This window comes from Lycium barbarum, chromosome 10, assembly GCF_019175385.1.
Source record: "Lycium barbarum isolate Lr01 chromosome 10, ASM1917538v2, whole genome shotgun sequence".
Lineage (NCBI taxonomy): Eukaryota > Viridiplantae > Streptophyta > Magnoliopsida > Solanales > Solanaceae > Lycium > Lycium barbarum.
The window spans coordinates 23,011,737-23,033,242 of NC_083346.1; the positions used below are offsets into that span (position 1 = coordinate 23,011,737).

A 21,506-nucleotide genomic window follows, 5' to 3' on the forward strand; every position below is an offset into this window, starting at 1 on the left:
GAAATTTCCAAGAAAACCTCAAGAAATGATTCAAGTTCTAATCTTTATCATCTAAAACCATTGTAGTGTGATTATTGAATCTTGGCAAGTATATTTCAGTGGGATTTGAGGTATGTCTAGATTTCCAAAAACCTTTCTTGAAGTATGTATACTTTTCAAACCCTTGTTTTTGAAGTATGCTATCTTGTTTGAAACGTGGGGATGATTATTTGTGACTTGAAATCTTCCTATGGAATATGAACATGATTATAACTCTTTTTTTGGTGGAAGTTCTTTTGGAATTAAAGATGATTTCTTTTAGATAAGGTCACCCGTGTGTAGGGTCAAGCCCGCATCAAACCACTTTGTGAAACTTGTTTTTCCCACTATTGGATGATTGAACTCATTTTGCTGAGTTTGGAACTTAAACTTGTTTTGTTATTGAATGGGTTTCTTGAACTTAAAATTGAATAAGATATTTGAATAAGATTTCTAAATCAGTTATGACTTGAAATGCCTCTATCTTGAGATGATGACTTAAGAAGTGAAATTCGGCTTTAAGCCATGATTGCTAATTCGGTTTATATGCCATGATCTGTATTTTGTTTGTGTTTGGGCCTGTATGGGAAAGTTGTTCTAGTCTAGAGAACGATTAGTCGTTATGTATCCTAACGTATCGATATGAGTATTGTTGTGTCAGTCCAGAGGATGATTGACCTCCAAGGCATGTCGCCCGGTGCATTTATTGTTGTGCTGGTCCAGAGGATGATTAGCCTTCGTATATTCTTAGCTGGAGTATTGAGTGATTGATATTTTGTCGCCTGTGCGTGGCTTGTGGTGATATTGAATCGTAAGTGAAATACTTGGCATAGTAAATGGTAAGGAGTTAAGTTAATGTGCTCTTCGTTGTTGGATTCACTGATGACTCTTTAATGTTACTAACTTACTTTATTCCGGGGTTTTAACTGCTATTTTCATTGATATCATTTTATTGATTTTATTCATCATATCTTGTTTTTTTTTAACTATTGCCCCTTAGACACTCACAGAGTACCAGCACTCAGGCATACCATTGTTGTGTTTTATGGTATGTTAGGTATCGTAGAGGAGCAGGTTCGTGACACGCCTACCACTTAAGAGAACTTGCTGCTTTTGAGACTATTCGGTGAGCCCGCATGAATATTCATGGGGCAACATTCTATCTTTATTTTTCGTATTTTAATTTTGGGTTGTGTCCCGAAGTTTTTAGACACTCTTTATTATATTAGAAGCTCCATAAACAGTTGTCACATTGTGGGTAGTGCGTTGGAATTTTGTGTGACTTGTTGGGCATTTTGCCATGTTTATTTACTATGTTTCTGATTTGACTTCCGCTGGATTATCTCAAAGTATGATCGTTCTTTTATCCAATTTATTAACGACTGGTTTTCGTATTTATTAAAAGATTATCGAAAGAGATTAGACTTTTTTTTTCTTGATTTTATGAGGTGCTTCCAATGTTGTTCATAGCATTGGATACCTGTTACGCCTAGGGTGGGTTTTTGGGGCGTGACATGATGCATACTGAAGCCAATAAAGTTGGATTTTAAAAAAAAAATTATTTAAAAGTTTAGATAAAACTTCAGCAGCAATCACAAACACATAAAAGGGAATGTCACGATCCAACCAGAGGGCCATGACGGGTACCCGGACCGAACCTACCAAGCACCTCTTAACACACAAGTCATAACCATATCTTGGTGGACCACAAAGATAACTCATAAATGTCATAATCTGTAAGGGCATGAGTCCACAAGTTAAATGCACGTCTATATGATCATCATCAACTATGGCCATATGCACAAGCCGACAAGGCTGCCAAAATGATATACAAAAATATGAATCGATGAGGTTACAGAACATCTAACTATATACATCTGTCTATAAGCCTCTATATGGAGTGCATAGAATCATAAGGATGGAACAGGACCTTGCCATGCCCATATATACACAAAAGAATAATACCAACTGAACGGTAGCTCCAGAAAAAATAGAGCGCTCCTGTACAAACGTTGATGAAGCGGCCTAGGGATTTAGTCCTTCTCTCTGTCTACCTGCGGGTATGAATGCAACGTCCATAACAAAAAGACATCAGCATGAATAATGTACTGAGTATGTAAGGCGTAAAAAACAACATAATGAAAATATGGAAGAAACATAAGATAGGAGAAACAACTTGTACATCTAATGGCCTCTTAAGGCGTATATCATGCATGCTTAGACTTTCTTTTTAAAAAAATATTTTCATACATACATATATATAATATAAGTGTTAGTGTTGCGGAATGTGCAACCCAATCCATATATCATATCATCCCGCGTCTGGGGCATCCTGCGTCCGGGGTAGCATCATAACGTACCCACTGCAATAGTGTGCACATCTATGTGTCGTACCCGACCGACTATAGCACGGCTCGGTTTGAGAAAATAGCTACATATATAAAGCATGCATGAGAGCCAAATAAATGTTACAACTAAATCGAAGTGATGTAAGGTCGGTAATCCTCCGATTTCTATTATTGAATCATCACCATCGCTATATCTCATCTTGAAAGAACAATTATTGTAAGGTGAGATCAAAATTAATGAATAAAACCAATAATCGTGGAACAAGCTCAATAATATCACAGGAACATCAAAAACCATAAGCTTTGTACCTCTGGAAATGAACACATCATCATCGTGAAGGACATTTAACAGTGATATCATAAAACCTTAAGAATCATGAGCTTCTAGCATTTTTTTAGGAATAGGGACCTCATGGATATCATGTGTAAGTTCACAACAAAGGAATCATGCCTTAAGAAAGAAAAGGCTAGCTTTAACATACCTTGTCCCCTTACTTATACGGATCCCACGACTCCTCGTAGGCTCTACGAATGATTATCTATAGTAAACGAAGTATCCGTATCAATGATGGGTTCATACTTTATAAGGGAACTCATTTAGACATTTTTTCGAACACCTTATTTGCATAAGATTCATGAAATTTGTTTTACTTGATGCTATACGTATTTGGCAACACAAACCCTTCACTAGCTCTTTTCCATCTTCAAAACTCACTTACCAATCCAATATCTTCATACTACAACTCTATTTGCATAACCATACCAACAACATCACAATCATATAAAGTCTAGAACAATTCATGACTCAAACATAGCTAAGAACAAGTTCTAGCACAATTAAACTTTGCTTTCACATGTTCTCCTTCCCATAACTTGTATAAAGGCCAAACAATACTATAATCACGAAGATGGAGTGATAATCATACCTTCACTCACAAGGACGACTATAGAATCGAAATTTCTTCACTTCCAAGAAGTCTCCAAATTCAGCACCACAAGGGGGAAAACAATCTAATGATGATTATGGAATTCTTTATGTTAAGATCACCTGGTTCGCCCTTGATTTTGGCCTTAGATCATGTGAGGACTTGTAGAGCGATTTGGAAGTGACTAGGTCCAAAAATGGTAAAGTAATGAGTGAGGGTCGAATAGGGTCTATCTATATAAGTCTAGAAAATTCTGGACTGACAAAACCTGCAGCGAGGTTTGCGGCATCGCATAGTATGCTCTGAGAGCCGCATGTCATGTCGCATACCTTACAAATCTTCAAATTTTTCTTTTACACTATGTTGCACATTCTGCGTCTCTCAAACATGACATGTATCTCAACAAGTGTGCTCTAAGAGCCACATATTACGCCATAATTTGACACTTTGTCGAACTTTCGCTGAAACTTAACTCGGATGATCCGAAAAGTCTTAGACCTTCCCGAAGCTTACTAAACATGGTTTTTCTCTCTTATATACCCAAGATGGAGATGTCTATCCTCATGACCTCAAAAAATTATTCTTGCTTCCCAAGACTAGGACAACTAGTACTCGGCGAAACTCAACGTACAAAAATGTAAGGTGTAACATCCTTCCCCCCTAAGAAACATTCGTCCTAGAATGTTAAACTCTTAGGGATTATACAAAAAAATTGCTAGAGTTTCCCCTGTAACCATACCATTACCATCCTGTCACAACAACTCAAAATATACAATGCCTCACATGGCCACAACAATAATAACAAAGATAGCCCTATACTACCAAGAAATCATAAAAAGAAAGCATTACTCACCCGAAGACAGTGATGTCCCTATCTGAACCTCTTCTCGGAGTGGAAACAAATGTGGATACCTGGACCTCATATCTTCTTCAGCTTCCCAAGTCATGTCTTCTTTATTCATGTTCCTCCAAAGGACCTCCACTGAAGCTACATCCATAGTCCTCAATCTTCAAATTTGTCTATCTAGGATCGCAATGAGAATTTATTTATAAGATAATTGCTCGGTGACTTGAACGTCATCTATGGGTACAACTCTGGAAGGATCTCCAATACACTTGCGAAGCATTGATACGTGGAAAACTGGGTGACTAACTCTAAGTCTAAAGGTAGATCTAACTCATAGGCCACCTAGCCTACTCTGCGTATGATTCTGTAATGTCCAATATACCGAGGGCTAAGCTTACCCTTTTTGCCAAATCTGATGACATCTTTCATAGGTGACACTTTCAAGAATATCCAATCATCAACTTGGAACTCCAACTGTCATCGGCGATTGTCCGCATAAGACTTCTATCGACTTCGGTCTGTTAATAATCGGTCCTGAATAACCTTGACCTTCTCCAGTGCTTGCTGGATCAATCTGGCCCTACAAACTTAGTCTCTCCCACTTTGAACCATCCTATTGGTGACCTACACTTTCGCCTATATAAAGCCTCATACGGGCCATCTGAATATTGGAATGATAACTATTATTATATGCAAACTCAATGAGCGGCAAATGATTATCCCAACCACCTCCAAAGTCTAACACATGTGCTCGTAGCATATCTTCGAGAGTCTGAATGGTACGCTCAGCTTGTCCATCAGTCTGGGGGTGAAATGTTATGCTAAGACTCACTTGAGTCCCCAGACCCTCTTGGAAAGATTTCCAGAAATTACTATAAACTGCGCACCTCTATCGGAGATAATGGATACTAGAACACAATGGAGTCGTACTACCTCCTTGGTATAAAGCTTTGCATAATGTTCAGCTGAGTACGTAGTTTTGACAGGTAGAAAATGAGCTAATTTCGTAAGTCTATCCACAATTACCCATATGGAATCATACTTACGCTGAGAACGAGGCAAGTCTATAATAAAATCCATATTAATTAGTTTCCATTTCCAAGTCAACATTTCAATAGCTTGCAATAATCCATTGATCTTCTGATGCTCGATCTTTACCTATTCATAGTTAGGACATTGAGCTACGAACTCTGCTATGTCTTTCTTCATTCCATCCCACCAATAAATTGACTTAACATCATGATACATTTTTGTCGCTCCCGAATGAATGAATAACGGGAATAATGGGCTTCTTCCAGAATCTAGTACCGTAACCCTGTAATATCGGGAACACATAGTCTGCCTCGGTACCTGAGAACTCCATCTGCAGAAGTCTCAAATGGTGACTTTTTCTTCTGAGGGAATGTATCTCTATAATGAACTAACATGGGATCCTCATACTGGAGCTCTTTCACCTCAACTACTAAAGACGAGATAGTTGAATCTTGAATAGTAACCCCCGCATTGCCTAAATCCCATAATCGGACTCCTAGGTGAGCCAATTGTTGGAGCTCACGAACTAAGCCCTTTTTCTCTAGTTGGACACCACATACGCTGCCCATGGATCTGCGGCTAAGGGCATTGGCTAATATGTTCTCCTTCCCAGGATGATATAAAATACTAACATCATAATCTTTAATAGCTCCAACCATTGCCTTTGTCGTAAATGCAACTCCTTTTTCTTGAAAATATACTAGAGGCTCTTATGGTCTGTATAGATATCAACATGAACGCCATAAAAATAATGCCTCCACATATTCAATGCATGAATCACCACATCTAATTCTAGATCATGGGTCGGGTAGTTTTTCCCATGTTTCCACAATTGTCTTGAAGAAGAAGCTATAACCTTACCATGTTGCATCAACACACAACCTAATCCAACGCTTAAGTCATCACAGTAAACAACATAGCCTTCCGATCTTTCTAGAAGTGTCAGAACTAGGGCCGAAGTCAATCGATTTCTTCAACTCCTGAAAACTGCGCTCACAAACATCCGTCCATTAAAGTTTAGATGATTTATGAGTCAGCTTCATCAGCGGTGCAGAAATTAAAGAAAAACCTTCTATAAATCTTTTTTAATAACCTACCAGTCCCAGAAAACTATGAACTTCAATAAGTGTTGTAGGTCTCGGCCAAGTCTTAAATAGCCTCAATCTACTGGCTATATACTCGAATACCACCAGCTGAAATAATGTGCCCCAAAAAAGTCACGGAATTTAACCAAAACTTACATTTTGAGAACTTTGCATATAACTTCTTAGCCTGAAGAACCCTAAGGATAGGACGTAAATGATTTGTACTAAGATATCATCAATAAACACAACCACGAAAGAATCTAGAAAAGGTTTGAATACGCTATTCATTAAATCCATGAATACCGTCGGTGCAATTGTCAGCCCAAACGACATTACTTGAAACTCAAAATGACCATATCTAGTTCTGAAAGTCGTTTTCTCTCTAACTCTCACCTGGTGGTACCCTGATCTCAAATCTATTTGGAGAACCATTTGGCACCCTGCAACTAATCAAATAAATCATCAATCCTTGGAAGTGGATACTTGTTATTTATTGTCACCTTATTCAACTGCCTATAGTCAATACACATCTACAACAAGCCATCCTTCTTTCTTACAAACAACACAAGTTCTCCCTACGGTGATGAACAAGGCCTAATAAAGCCTTTTTCTGGCAAATATTTTAATTGCTCTTTCAACTCCCTCAATTCTGTAGGTGCCATCCTATAAGGAGGAGTAGATATTGGCTTAGTATTCGGCAACACATCAATGGCAAAATTAATCTTCCGTTCTGACGGAAGACCTGGAATCTCGTCTGGGAACACATCTAGAAACTTATACACTACTGAAGCATATTGAAAAGTCGGCAGCTTTGCTTCTATATCTTGAACTCGGACTAGATGATAAATTCACCCCTTAGCAGTCATCTTCCTTGCCTTGAGATAGGAAATAAACCTACATCTCGGAGATGTTGTATTACCCTTCCATTCTAGAACTGGTTTTGCTGGAAATTAGAAATGAACAATTTTTGTTCTATAATCGACATTGGCATAACAAGAAGCCAACCATTTTATACCCATAATAACATCAAAATCTACCATACTTAATTAAACCAAATCTGCCATAGTATGACCGTCATAGACTATAACCTCACAATTTCTATTGTCACGACCCAACCCCGTGGGCCGTGACTAGTGCCCGAGCTGGACACCCGTACACACTCACTTACTAGAATTGTCATACGAATGGCTTATCCAGATACGAAGGTCAGACGTCGTCTCAAGCGGTCGCATATAAACAAATGTATCACACAGAAGCCGGCAAGGCGGTCGTAAAACACATCGCCCCAAAAATATATATATGGATATACATACAAGCCGATAAGGCTGTCATAGCAAATGGAACCGCTCAAGACATAAACCATATTAACATAACTGGACATCAACGACTCATGACCCACATACATGTCTACAAGCCTCTAAGAGTAACAAAAGTATCATATGGCGGGACAGGGCCCCGCCGTACCCCGGAATATACATACATATATACAACGGAAAAGTCTGTACCAGAATGTTGGCTCCAGAACAAGGGGAGCACTCCAAAACAGCAGAATAGGCGTACTAAGCTGGCGGGTCACCAGAACGAGCGTCTGTACCTGCGGGCATGAAACGCAGCCCCCGAAGAAAGGGGGTCAGTACGAAATAGGTACTGAGTATATAAAGCGCGAAATACAATAATCAGGATCATAACTGAAATAAGAAGTATGGAAAACGAGTACAAGAATCAATATACCAAAATACTTGTTTTTGAAACACAAATAATGTATATCAAAATCATGTATAGGGCTCGGGAATGTGGTCGCCACCCCGTCACTGGCGCCACAGCACATCATAATCCAGAAGATTTCATATCCCCGTAACATCTCCGTAACACATCATAGCAACATAACACATCATAACGCCATAACATACATAAACGGTACCCGGCCCGCTAGTGGGGGACTCGGGGAACCGTAACACATCATACTGCCGAATATAACATAGTGCGCACGATGACAAAACCGGCCCGGGACTCGGCGAAAGATATAATAACAGTATGCACGAGCAGAGTAGTGAGAAACTATATGCACATAAATCAATTTTTAAGACTTGATAGACAAGTACACTTACCGACACCTGGAGGATCATAAACACGTTTCGAGTCAATCCGATTTAGTATAAGAAAGTTATGGGCATTTTACTACAGGAACCTCTACGAACGATTCAAAACAATCCGAGACCGCCTACGAAAGTTACTGACATTATTCGCTTTAGAACTCCCTAAGAACGTATCGGAGCGATCCGATCACGTCTAAGAAAGTTAGAGACATTATTCGACATAAAACCTTTAAGAACAAAAATTTTGTATACACGTTCTTTATCCAATGATACAAAAGACCTAGTGACCATAGTTCGACTATATTAGGAGTGTAACATCAAGAAGTGAATAAGAATCGTTGACATGCTCGGATCTTATGAAAGGAGTTACCCCGAGGTTTGTATCACATCTTATTTACATCTAAGGCATGCCAAAAGAAAGAAAGGGTAAGCTTTACATACCTTGTCCGCTTCCTAAGCTAATCCCAACTCAAGTCTCGGGCTCCCCAAGATCTATAATAACGTCATTAAATACCAAACGTTAGCTACAAGTACTTAGGAATTCAATCCTAAGCTAGCACTTGTCTACAGAAAATTGGGCAACATTTCCCCTGTAAATTCAACAACCCCGAGAATTCAACTCGGCCAAATCATCAACAACAATACCAACAACCATATTAACAACATCAACAATTAATCCAAAACACATTCTAACACTAGCAACTCCCTTTTACATAATTCGACGACATTCCATTTCCATTCACCTCAACTACATACAATTAAGCTAACACCAATGCTCGCACACTCAAATACTAATCCGAAACCATTCAAACAAAACTCAAAAACACTTCAAAATATCCGCACAACATTCAAAATAATCTAACCAATATGCCACTCCACCCGAAACCTCCAAAATGCAACAATAGCAATAACAACATATTTCCTTCTTTCAAATTCATGAACTACACCAATAATTCACACACTAACAACATTATTTTCCATAAATACAAGAAGTGGTATTAATGTCGCATTAGCTTCTAAAACAACTCTCCGACAATTACAACTTCAACTAGAATTATTGAACATTCAGTTTCATCATAGAATCCATAACAACAACAACCAAAGTACTAAGTAAAAATTGGTTCATCACTCTTACACAACACAACACATACATGGCCAACACCAACACATAGGGTTTCATGAATTTCATTCATTTCTACATACTACAACATGCACAAACCACCCATAACATATGAGAAAGGAGATTAAACCTTACCTTTCTTCACTACACTTCTCAACTTGGCTAGGATGGTAAAGTGCACAAATAAGTGTTTTGCTTGCTCCAACAACTACTCCACGTTAAAGAGGACCTTCCAATTGGTTGAATTGCTAGAAGAAAATAATTTTTATTGATCAATTTCTCATAGCTTGTTCGGCCACACCATGACCAAATGGCTTCTCTTTGCTTTTTCTCTCCAAGTTTCTTCAAGTTTCTAAAAGGTGAAGATGAAAAATGTGACTAATTAGTCATCTTTTTATTTACTTATATTGTGCATCCATGTGGGCCATATCCCACACCCCATTACACGGCCACTTGGCCTTTATTTCATGAAATACTAACTTTACAAAATTAACTTTTAACCCCAAATTTTCCTTAATATTCCATACTAGTAATATTTACAAGCAACTTGTGCATTAAATCAAAATCGGAAAATAGCCTTGCCCTCAACTTATCGCGGTTAGCTCGGAATGTCCCAATGTACAAAAATACGGGATATAACATCTATATACCCGTCTAGCTATCACTGGGTCACCAACGGATGTAGATACTTCACAAGGTCTAATCGACTCAGGTTTCACCCCAAACTAACTAGCAATATAAGTAGTAACATATGACAATGTAAAACTTGGATCAATCAATGCATATACGTCATGTGAAGATACTGATAATATACCTGTCACAACATCGGGCGAAGACTCAGGATCCTGTCATCTAGCTAGTGCATAGATGCCATTCTGAGGACTGCTCAAACTAGATGCTCCCCCTCTACCTCTACTATGGCTTGCTGGTGTCTATGAGCTTTACCCCAGAGGGCATACCGATGATAAAGAACCAACTGCTGATCTCGTGGGTTGAACCATACCTCTTCCACCTCTCGACGGGTAGTCGCGCAACATATGGCTTGGTTGACTGCAGGCATAACAATTATTTGTACCTAAACGGCATTGTCCATCATGCAACTTACAACATTGAGTACATCATGGTAAAGGTGGCCTCATCTGGCCGGAATCACCTCTATACTGGGAACCTGAAGCTTTGAAACTCTGACTTGGTCCGGAATAAATAGGGTATCAAATCCCTTTCTTGCAAATCGTGGAGGTGCACCAGCTGCTGAATGGCCTGAGTGCCTTGAATACTGCTTCCTTTAACCCTCTCTGAACTCACTAGCAACACCTAAGGATATGGCCCTCCAAATTTGGGCATGGGCCTGAATATGAGAAATATCCATACCTTCCTGAAGTGAGGCCGTTATACAATCATCAATCAAATGTGACCCCAAACCATTCACAAACCGGTGGACACAATCTCCCATATCAGCTACCATAGCTGGAGCATATCTGGCCAAGGAATTAAAATGAAGGATATACTTTCGAATACTCATGTTCCCCTATCTGAGGTTTAGGAACCTATCAGCTCTGGCCCGTCGAACCTCTGGTGGAAAATAGTGTCATAGAAAAGCTTTTACAAACTCTTGCCAGACCGGTGTAGGTGTATTTACCCCTCTAGAAGATACCCAGGTACTATGCCAATGAACAGCCATATCTCGCAATCCATAAGAGGCCAACTCCACCGACTCAACATCTGAAGCATGTATTACCCACAATGTTCTTAAAATCTCGTCAATGAAGTTCTGTGGGTCCTCATCTGGATTTGACCCAAAGAACTCTGGGGGGTCCAAATTAATGAAATCACGAACTCGGGCACTAACAACCCTATCACCATGACCAGCACCTTGCCGCTGGGGCTAAGAGGCTACTAACTGAGTCAACAACAAGACTGCGTCTCGCAAGTCCTGATCCGAAGCAACAGGGGGAGGGGATGGAGGCTGAGGGGCCGGAGGGACTGGAGCCCTTGCATGCTTTTCTGCCACTGGAGGTAGCATCCGAGGGAGTGGCACTCTGAGCCTTGCTATGTCCTAACTCAATAAGAGGTTCTCACTAGTACCTTCTCCAGCAGCACCCAGTATTGCGCTGACTTTTTTCTTTCTTGGAGGAATCGCTGAAAATTAAACAGGAGACAATTAGATAGTTGCATTCTTAACATGGCTCTATCGCACGATCTAAGATGAGAAAGAAAGGTCAATAGTTCCTAAATGCCCTGCAGCGTTCTGTTTATAAGTGTGGCGCGTTTCACACGTGTAAACAAGACTCTACCGGACACGGCTCGTACACACACCCTAGGATGAACTGCTCTGATACCACTTTTTTCATGACCGTTGGCCATGACGGGTACCCGGACCTAACCTACCGACCCTCTCTTGACATACAACTCATAACCATATCTGGGTGGATCACAAAGATAACTCATAAATATCATAATTTGTAAGGCCATGAGCCGAGAAGTTAAATGCACATCTATATGATTATCATCAACTATGCCCACATGCGCAAGCCGACAAGGCTACCAAAATGATATACAAAAATATGAAACGATGAGGTTACAGAACATCTAACTATATACATCTGTCTACGAGCCTCTACATGGAGTGCATAAAATCATAAAGAGGGACAGGACCCTGCCATACGCATATATAAATAAAAGAATAATACCAGCTGAACTGTAGCTTTAGAATAAGTGGAGCGCTCCTGTACAAATGTTGATGAAGCAGCCTAAGAATCTGGTTCATCTCCCTGTCTACCTGCGGGCATGAACACAACATTCATAACAAAAGGACGTCAGTTTGAATAATGTATTGAGTATGTAAGGCATGAATAACAACATAATGAAAATATGGAAGAAACATAAGATGGGAGAAATAACTTGTACATCTGATGGCCTATTAAGGCGGATATCATGCATGCTTAGACTGTCTTTTAAAAAAAACATTTTCATATTTACATATATATAATATAAGTGTTAGTGTTGTGGAATGTGCAACCCGATCCATATATCATATCATCCCGCATCGGGGGCATCTCGTGTCTGGGGTAACATCATAAAGTACCCACTGCAGTGGTGCGCACATCTATGTGTTGTACCTGGCCAACTATAGCACGGCTCGGTGTGAGAAAATAGCTACATATATATAAAGCATGCATGAATAAAACGTTACAACTAAATCGGAGTGACATAAGGTCAGTAAACCTCCTATTTCTATTATGGAATCATCACCATCACTATATCTCACCTTGAAAGAAACGTATCGTAAGGTGAGATCAAAATTAATGAATAAAACCAAAATCATGGAACAAGCTCAATAATATCATAGGAATATCAAAAACCATATGCTTTGGTATCTCTTGAAATGAACTCATCATTATCATGAAGGACACTTAACAGCGATATCATAAAAACCTTAAGAATCATGAGTTTCTAGCATTTTTTTAGGAATAGGGACCTCATGGATATCATGTGTAGGTTCACAACAAAGGAATCATGCCTTAAGAAAGAAAGGGCTAGCTTTAACATACCTTGTCCCCTTACTTATACAATATCCCACGACTCCTCGTAGGCTCTACGAATGATTATCTACAGTAAACGAAGTATCCGTATCAATGATGGGTTCATAAATTATAAGGGAACTCATTTAGACATTTTGTCGAACATCTTATATGCATAAGATTCGTATAACTGGTTTTACTTGATCCTATACATATTTTGGCGCCACAAACTCTTCATTAGCTCTTTTCCATCTTCACAACTCACTTAACAATCCAACATCTTCATACTACAACTTTATTTGCATAACCAACCCAACAACATCACAACCATATCAAGTCTAGAACAATTCATGATTCAAACATAGCTAAGAACAAGTTCTAGCACAATTAAACTTCACTTTCACATGTTCTCCTTTCCATAACTTGTATAAAGGCCAATCAATCCTAGAAACATGAAGATGGAGTGATAATCATGCCTTTACTCACAAGGATGATTCTAGATTCGAAATTTCTTCACTTCCAAGAAGTCTCCAAATTCAGCACCACAAGGGGGAAAACAATCTAATGATGATTATGGAATTCTTTGTATTAAGATCCCTTGGTTTGCCCTTGATTTTAGTCTTAGATCATGTGAGGACTTGTAGAGAGAGTTCTGGAAGTGTCTAGGTCCGAAAATGGTGAAATAATGAGTGAGGGTCAAATTGATTCTATTTATAGTAAGTCTGGAAAAATCTGGACCGACACAACCTGCAGCGAGGTTTGCGGTGTCGCATAATGTGCTCTGAGAACCGCATGTCGTGTCGCAGACCTTACAAAATCGTTAAAATTTTCTGTCACACTATGCTGCACATTCTTCCTCTCTCAAACATGGACTGCGTCTCGCAAAGTGTGCTCTGAGAGTCACATATTGCGCCATAATGTGACACTTTGGTGAACTTTCGCTAAAACTTAACTGCGATGATCCGATAAGTCTTAGACCTTTTTGAAGCATACTAAACATGGTTTGTCTCTTCTATATATCCAAGATGGACATGTCTATCCTCATGACCTCGATAAATTAGTTTTGCTTCCCAAGACTAGGACAACTAGTACTCGGTGGAACTCAACATACAAAATGTGAGGTGTAACAGGAAATAGGGTCCCCCTATTTGAATCCTCTGTCAGACTTGAAATATCCATATCTCTTTCCATTCACAATAACAGTATTCCAATTATTGGAAATCAGGTTCCTGATGATTATTATCCATCGTTCTGCAAAACCCAATTTCCTCAATACTGCATATAAAAGGGCCATGAAATTTCGTCATAAGCCTTATTCATATCCAATTTGATCACAACATTATTACCCTTATTAGGATGTCTGATGTCATGAATAATTTCCTGTGCAAGTAAAGCATTTTTCACCAATAGTTTGCCTTTAATGAAACCACTTTGGCTTTCAGAGATTAAATTTGGAAGAACTTTGGCTAGTCTTTCATTTAGAACCTTAGACACTACTTTTTGAGAAATATTACTAAGTGTAATTGGTCTAAAATCAGTAAAGGATTGTGGAGCTTCAGTCTTAGAAATAAGGACTAAACAAGTTGAAGTAAAAAAAATTGGCATTTGTTGACAATCAAAAAACAGCTCTGACCATTTCTAGAATATCATTGCCAATGATATCCCAAGATTTTTGGAAAAAAAAATATATTATTAAAACCATCAGGTCCAGGAAAACTATTGTGATTGATGTCAAAAATGACATTTTTAACTTCATCCATAGAGGGATCAACAAGGAGCATATAGTTATCAGAATCAATAATCAAACATGGGAAGCAGTTAAGGATACTATTATCAAAGGATATGTTTTCTTCTGAGAATATGTCTTGATAGAACTTCATAGCAGCATCAGCAATATTTTCACTTCCTTCTATCCATTGATCATCTGCATAGATTCTATGAATATTGAGGAACTTCCTTCTGCCCTTGACCATGTTGTGAAAATATTTGGTATTTTCATCACCCTCAAGGTGCCTTTTGAGGTTGGCCTTTTTCTTCCAGAATGTATCAACCATTTTATGGTAAAGAATTAGTTCAGCTTTGGCATGATTGAGGTGCATCCTGTCATCTTGACTCAAGGTATTCATGTATTGAGTTTCTAGTTGCTCAATTTTTCTTTACATAGCTTTAGTGTTATCAAAAATATCCCTAATTTTGTTCCTAGACCATTCACTAAGAGCTTGGCTAGTTCTTTTCATCTTCTGATGAACTTTCCGAAATATGTTCCCATTGATCTAAGCCTCCCATTGTTGCTTCACAATTTCGACCAAGTCCACTTGATCTACCCAAAAGTTTAGGAATTTGAAGTATTTTATGTAGCTTTCTTCCTCTTCTTCAGCAATTATAAGTAATGGGCAATGGTCAGAACTGACCCTAGGTAAGTGCTGGATAGTTATCTTAGAGAAGCAAGAATTCCATTCATCATTGACAACTAACCTGTCTAGTCTTTTCCAAATGATGGCACTACCCTTTCTTTCATTGCACCATGTGAGAGGCTGTCTAAAGTACCCAACATCTTGAAGATTACAGTCAAAAAGGCATTCCATGAGAGGGAGACTCTTGGATAGTCTATGTGGGTTCCCCTCAATTTCTCATCAAATGCTATTAAAGTCACCTATAACTGCCCAAGGTGTGGAAATTGTACTAGATGGAGCTCTCATCTCATCCCATTGATCCTCCCTTCCAGTTTTTCTAGTCTTGGCATACACTGTTGAGATATAAAATTCTTTGTTGGATTCTTTGGTGGTAAGTTTACAAGTAAGCATTTGAGCATGGTTAGCATATACATTACAATTCACTTCTGCTCTCCAAAAAATTCATATCTTGCTACTTACATTTGTATAACTATCCTACATTCTCATAATTCTTTTATAGTCATCAATGCAGGTCTCTTGAAGAAATGGCTCTTGAATGGCAAGCTTATATTTAATATGTGGTATACTATTAGTATAAATGGTGAAAGACATGAAAATTTTAAATTTCAAAGAGGAGTGAAACATGGAGACCTATATCTCCTTCCTTATTCATTATAGCTAGAAGATCGTTGTTAATTTCATGATATACACCTGAAAAGAAGTAGTAGTCAGGGGCGGAACCAGAATGTTTGATAAGGGGGTTCAAGAAAATTAAAAAATAAACACGCGAAGAAATCAAATCAAACACAATTCTCTATTGAAAGTGCAAGTATATTACTACAACTGTACACGACGAGGTTTCATTCCTTGAAATGTTTTTATAATAACATTATTGGAGATCCTATTAAACACATCTTTTTCTACATAAGGCACCAAGCAACCACTAAAATAACTCTCATTCATTCGACTCCGCAAGTCATTCTTGATAAACTTCATTGCCGAAAAAGTTCTTTCAACGGATGCAGTCACAATTTCTTTTTGAATCATTGGAGAAGTCATCAGATCATTTTGTGGAGCATGTTTCAATACAAAATCTTTAATGTTATCACACCTTTCAGAATACCATGAAAGAATTTCAAGAAAATTACCTCTGCTAAGTGATGATTTAGATTCATCATGACCCCAAAATGTCAATCCTTGATTCAAAAGAAGCCTTACAACATCAACTGAAGCAGTTAAGCGGAGCCAATACTAATGCTTAAATTGAGAATCTTGCCTCACAAGTGCAGATTGAATAGATTGTTCTTGTCGCACTAGATCTTCACAATTCTTTCTTGCCTAATTATGAATGCTATTTCCGCCACCAACATGTTTTTTAAGACTCTTCTTTTTTTGCCAACTCCTAAACCCTATGGCCGAAAATACATCACCCCCTCCTTGATGAATATTATCGTTTGCAAATAGATAGCAATTCAAACAAAAGACTGCATCTTTACTTTTACTATACTCTAACCAATTAGAATACTCACTAAACCACTGAGGATTAAAACGACGCATGTCTCTAGAAACTTTTGTTTTAGGATACTCTTTAAGCCAAGGTTGACAAGGACCTCTCCTAAGGTATTCTCTTCGAATGACATCACGATGATTTGGATGAAAGTCCAAGATTTGAGTTCTTTCACCCGGATCATGCTTTAAAGAATTCAAATCAAATTCCTGAGAAGAAAGCAATGGTACTTCTGAGTGGTTGACATTTTCTTCTAGATTAGGTTGATCATGAGAGCCCAAACTTGATTTTGGAACTTTGGTAAAATAATTCTTCACTGACTTTTGAGACTGAATTATAATAAAAAAATTAGTTAGAATTAAAGACACAATGTCAATCTTAAAAGCCAATAAAATAAAGCCTATTTAAGAGCATCTAACTGTGAGAATAAAAACTCAATCTTGTATATAGCAATACAGCAAAAAACAATTAGTAACCTTAACTCCTTAAGCATATCCCATTTCAAAAACTCTACCAAATGTCTCAATAAGCAAGAAAACAACTTAACCACAATCCAACACACATAAAAGGGAATTGATTACTAAATAAAAAGCTACACTTTGATTCTTTTATTAGCTAAAAATAAATATCTAGAAGACCAATTTTGCAAACAAACAACATTTAAAAATTAAAATAATCAAGGCTTGGGGTTCATGGATGGAAAATGGGTCAGCTACCCATTTCACAAAATGGGTTGATTAACAACTAACAAGAAACAATAATGGATTTATTGTGATTTTAAGTATGGTTAAAAAAAAAAGAGGGAAAAAAAAAAAGAAATACCTTGGAATTGGAAGCCATGGGCCAAGAAGAAATGACAGAGTAGGAGGCGCAGTAGTCAGTAGAACAAATAAACAATGTTAACACTTTTGAAATTAGGGATTCTATATCCCAGCCAAATGACCCACGTTTTTTTTAATAATAATAATAATAATAAATAAAGTGCCGTTGTATTTTTTTTTTAAGGGACTGACCGACTGGATGAAAAAAGTAAAAAATTATGTCGTTGCCAAGAATCGAACCCGCGACCGCAGGCCCAATCACAGGCGCCTTATCCACTGATCCACAATCTCCATTTGTTAAGGGGATGCAAAAATAATATTTGTACATGCATAAAAAAATTCGCAGTATATATATATAGTGCAATTTTCCAACGAAGGGGGTTCGGTTGCCACCCCTCGCACCCCTGTAGCTCCGCCCCTGGTAGTAGTAGTTATATATTTGTTATAGAAATACTTAATAGTTATTGATATAAAAAAATTCAACAATCATAATTTCACATACATGTACTCTTTGTCTGATTCAAACTTATGAGCCATATCATATGTGAATTTCACAAAAGAATATTACTTAAACAAATATATATAATCATATTATGGAATACACAATAATCAATCTTTTTTTTCTTGCAAAAAACCCGTTGCATCAATTTAAGGGTTGTATATTCTTGTAGGGAATTCGTTAGGAAGTAGCGAAGCTACTTCTAAGCGCGATTTCATTCGGTATTTTGAATTTTAGTGTTTAACGCAAATGATCTTAAAATACTTTTTTTTCCTCATAATTGAATGTAAAAAACTCATGTAATTTGATAGCTACAAACAGGATAAGAAATCGAAAAGTAAGAAGTAGACTATGGAACAAAAGATTTCCAAGCACAGTAACCCATACACACACATAGAAATGAAGATCAGTGAATAAAGAGTAGTAGTAACAGAGGAAAAGGGCAAAAAGTGTACCTGTAACCTGTTGTTGCCACATCGATGAGTCTTTTAGGGAAAAAAAATTAAATAAGCATGCTTCGATAATTGCTGTGAACTTTTTAGTGTAAAATAAAGCATGTAAAAAGGCTGTCAAAATATCATTTATACAGTGAAATATGAAAGAAAAGGTGTAACTGGAAACGATTATGACTAATTATTAACAAATTTATAACTGATTATTACTAAGGGGAAGATATAAGGGAAAAAACTGAAATGTAAATTTATGACAAAGTGATATGTACGTGGAAGATGGGATGAGAAAGTTGACAGTCATTATTAATTACTCTAAAGAAAAAAACTGCTCCAAAATTAACATTTTTCTCAAGAAAACCAAAAGCTTGACCATTTAATGTCCACGTTTTCTTTTTCTAATTTCTAATTTAGTTTTTTTTTTAAATAAAAATTATTAGAATGTGCATTTACCTCTTTGTACAAAAATGTTATTGATATAATGTTTGATTGAAGGCACATATGTCATTCAATTTTGCATGGACATTTTGAAAATTCAAACTGTTTAACTTAGGGTCTTCCTATTTTTTAGAATAGTATGATGATAATCCAAGTTTAGTTGGATTTACTGTGCAGCCAAAAGGACCAAGGATCTATCACATAGCATATGTTGATGATATTATTACTTTTTATCCGTGGGAAACATCCATTACAATTGATAATGGAGACCCCCGTAAATATGAAAGGAATTCCGGACAGCTTGGTTAACAAATGGTCTTTGACGTTGTAGGTTGCTTCATGGCTATGTGCTTTGTTGGCTCAAGTCCGCAACTTAAATGACCCAAAAAGTGACTGCAGGGATTAAAGTAACTCAATAAAAAAAAAAGTTACCAAAATAACATTTGCGCACTAAATTAGTGCTCAATAGTTACAAACTGCAAATTTAGAGTTAAATCCTATTGCACACTAATTTAGTGTACAGTAGGGTTTTTTTTTTTTTTTTAACAATCTTAAAGTTTTGAAATTCCACGTTTTTTTCCATATTTTGATAAAAGATTAGTCATGTTTCAAAACGCCGGAATATCAATATTTTATATAAAACTTTTTATCTTTTTCTGCGAACAATAATGTAGGCTCAATACATCAAGTAAGCATAAACGTTTGAATCGTCGTTTTAGGGGTTGTAAAGTGTCCCGAAGTAAGTTTTGTTTGTTTGGAAACTTGTTATCTTTAGGTTTAAGTGTTTTATTTTATAGCGCAGTTTTGATTTAAGCGTTAAAAACAATGTTTGAGTAAGCAGTAAATTAATGCGTTATACAAGTCCCATAAATTTTTTATCCAGTAGGCTTAAGTACTTATAAAAATAAGATAAAATTATCAAATAATGAGTATAGGGAGAAAAAGTAGTTGTAAATTGGTGAAACTTTAAATGGTCATAACTTTGCGCTCGGACATTCGATTAAAACTGTTTTTTATTTATTTATTTATTTTTGCGTATTTTTCCAAGATCTAGCCACGCAAGCTTGGCCGGACTAGTTTTTCAGAAAAACATCCCATCCAATTTGAATTTTTTTCCCAAATTGGTGCACAATTTTCATTCATCTTTAGTAAAGATCTAGTGATGAAACGTATATTTCAAGATGGTAATCCTGTGGTAGAAATGTTTTAAATGTCAAGTTTAAGGTTCAAAATTCAATTTATGAAAACAAGTTTGATGGCATTAGTGAGATTTATAAAAAATAAAAAGTGTCAACATTAGATTTTTCCAACTTGGTTTCGTGGTTTAGGCATCTTTTTTTTATGCCAACCACCAGGGATCAAACCTAGGTAAGAGCATTGAGAAAACAACTTGGGTGCATGATGTATGGTTTGATGCATGGTTTAAATTAAGTATATTTTTTGCTTATCTATATATTAATGATAAATATTATTTTACTCCTTGTTATCTTAACGTATATAACTAACTCGTGTGACATCCTAAACTAATTCTAAATAAAACACTTAAACCTAAACTGATTATAAATAAAATACTTAAACCTAAAGATAACAAGTTTCCAAACAAACAAAACTTACTTCGGGGCACTTTAAAACCGCTAAAACGACGATCCAAACATTTACGTATACTTGATATATTGAGCCAACATTATTGTTCGCAGAAAAAAAATATCAGGTTCTATATAAAATATTGATATTCCAGCGTTTTGAAACAAGACTAATCTTTAGTTAAAGTATGGAAAAAACATGAAATTTCAAAACTTTAAAATTGTAAGAAAAAAAAAATACAACCCCTATTGCGCACTAAATTAGTGCGCAATAGGACTTAACTATAAATTTGCAGTTTGGTCCTATTGCGCACTAATTTAGTGCATAAAAGTTACTTTGATAAGTTTTTTTTATTGAATTATTTTGATCCCTGCAGCCACTTTTTGGGTTATTTAAGTTGCGGACTCTTCTTGACTTGCATTTTATGTGTATTTAGGTTACTGATACTAAGGTTCTTCAACAAGGCGAAAATAGGTCAACTATGTCTTATGAGTCAAACAGTTAAATTATAGATATCATATACTATCCTAATCCAAAGAAGAAGTACGCATCCCAAGGATACTTTAGTGACTTAGCAAGAACCAACACAGAGGTCAAAAAAATAATCCACGTGTGTGGTAACTAAAAAGAATTTTGAAAAGGGTATAATTATTCGCTGCATAAACTGATTCTCTCTGAGAAAAATGGCTCAATGTAGAGAAAAGGGTCGGCAATGAGTCTTTTTTTTTTTTTTCAACAATAAGTCTGATATGTCAAATAGAAGGCACATGAAATCGTCGTTTTGTGGTTACGTTCTTAACTTTTAGGCAATCACAGGTCACA

General features: G+C 37.0%; 1 protein-coding gene across 1 annotated transcript; it reads right to left on the bottom strand.

The window, feature by feature from the left end:
• Window positions 1-11,060: 11,060 nt before the first annotated feature.
• On the bottom strand, window positions 11,061-15,119 carry LOC132612843 (uncharacterized). Its single transcript, XM_060326924.1, has 4 exons — window positions 14,693-15,119; window positions 14,340-14,567; window positions 11,558-11,611; window positions 11,061-11,194 (listed from the first exon to the last, which is right to left on the bottom strand). Exons 1-4 carry the CDS (start codon window positions 15,117-15,119, stop codon window positions 11,061-11,063), a joined length of 843 nt encoding a protein of 280 aa, XP_060182907.1.
• Window positions 15,120-21,506: the final 6,387 nt, after the last annotated feature.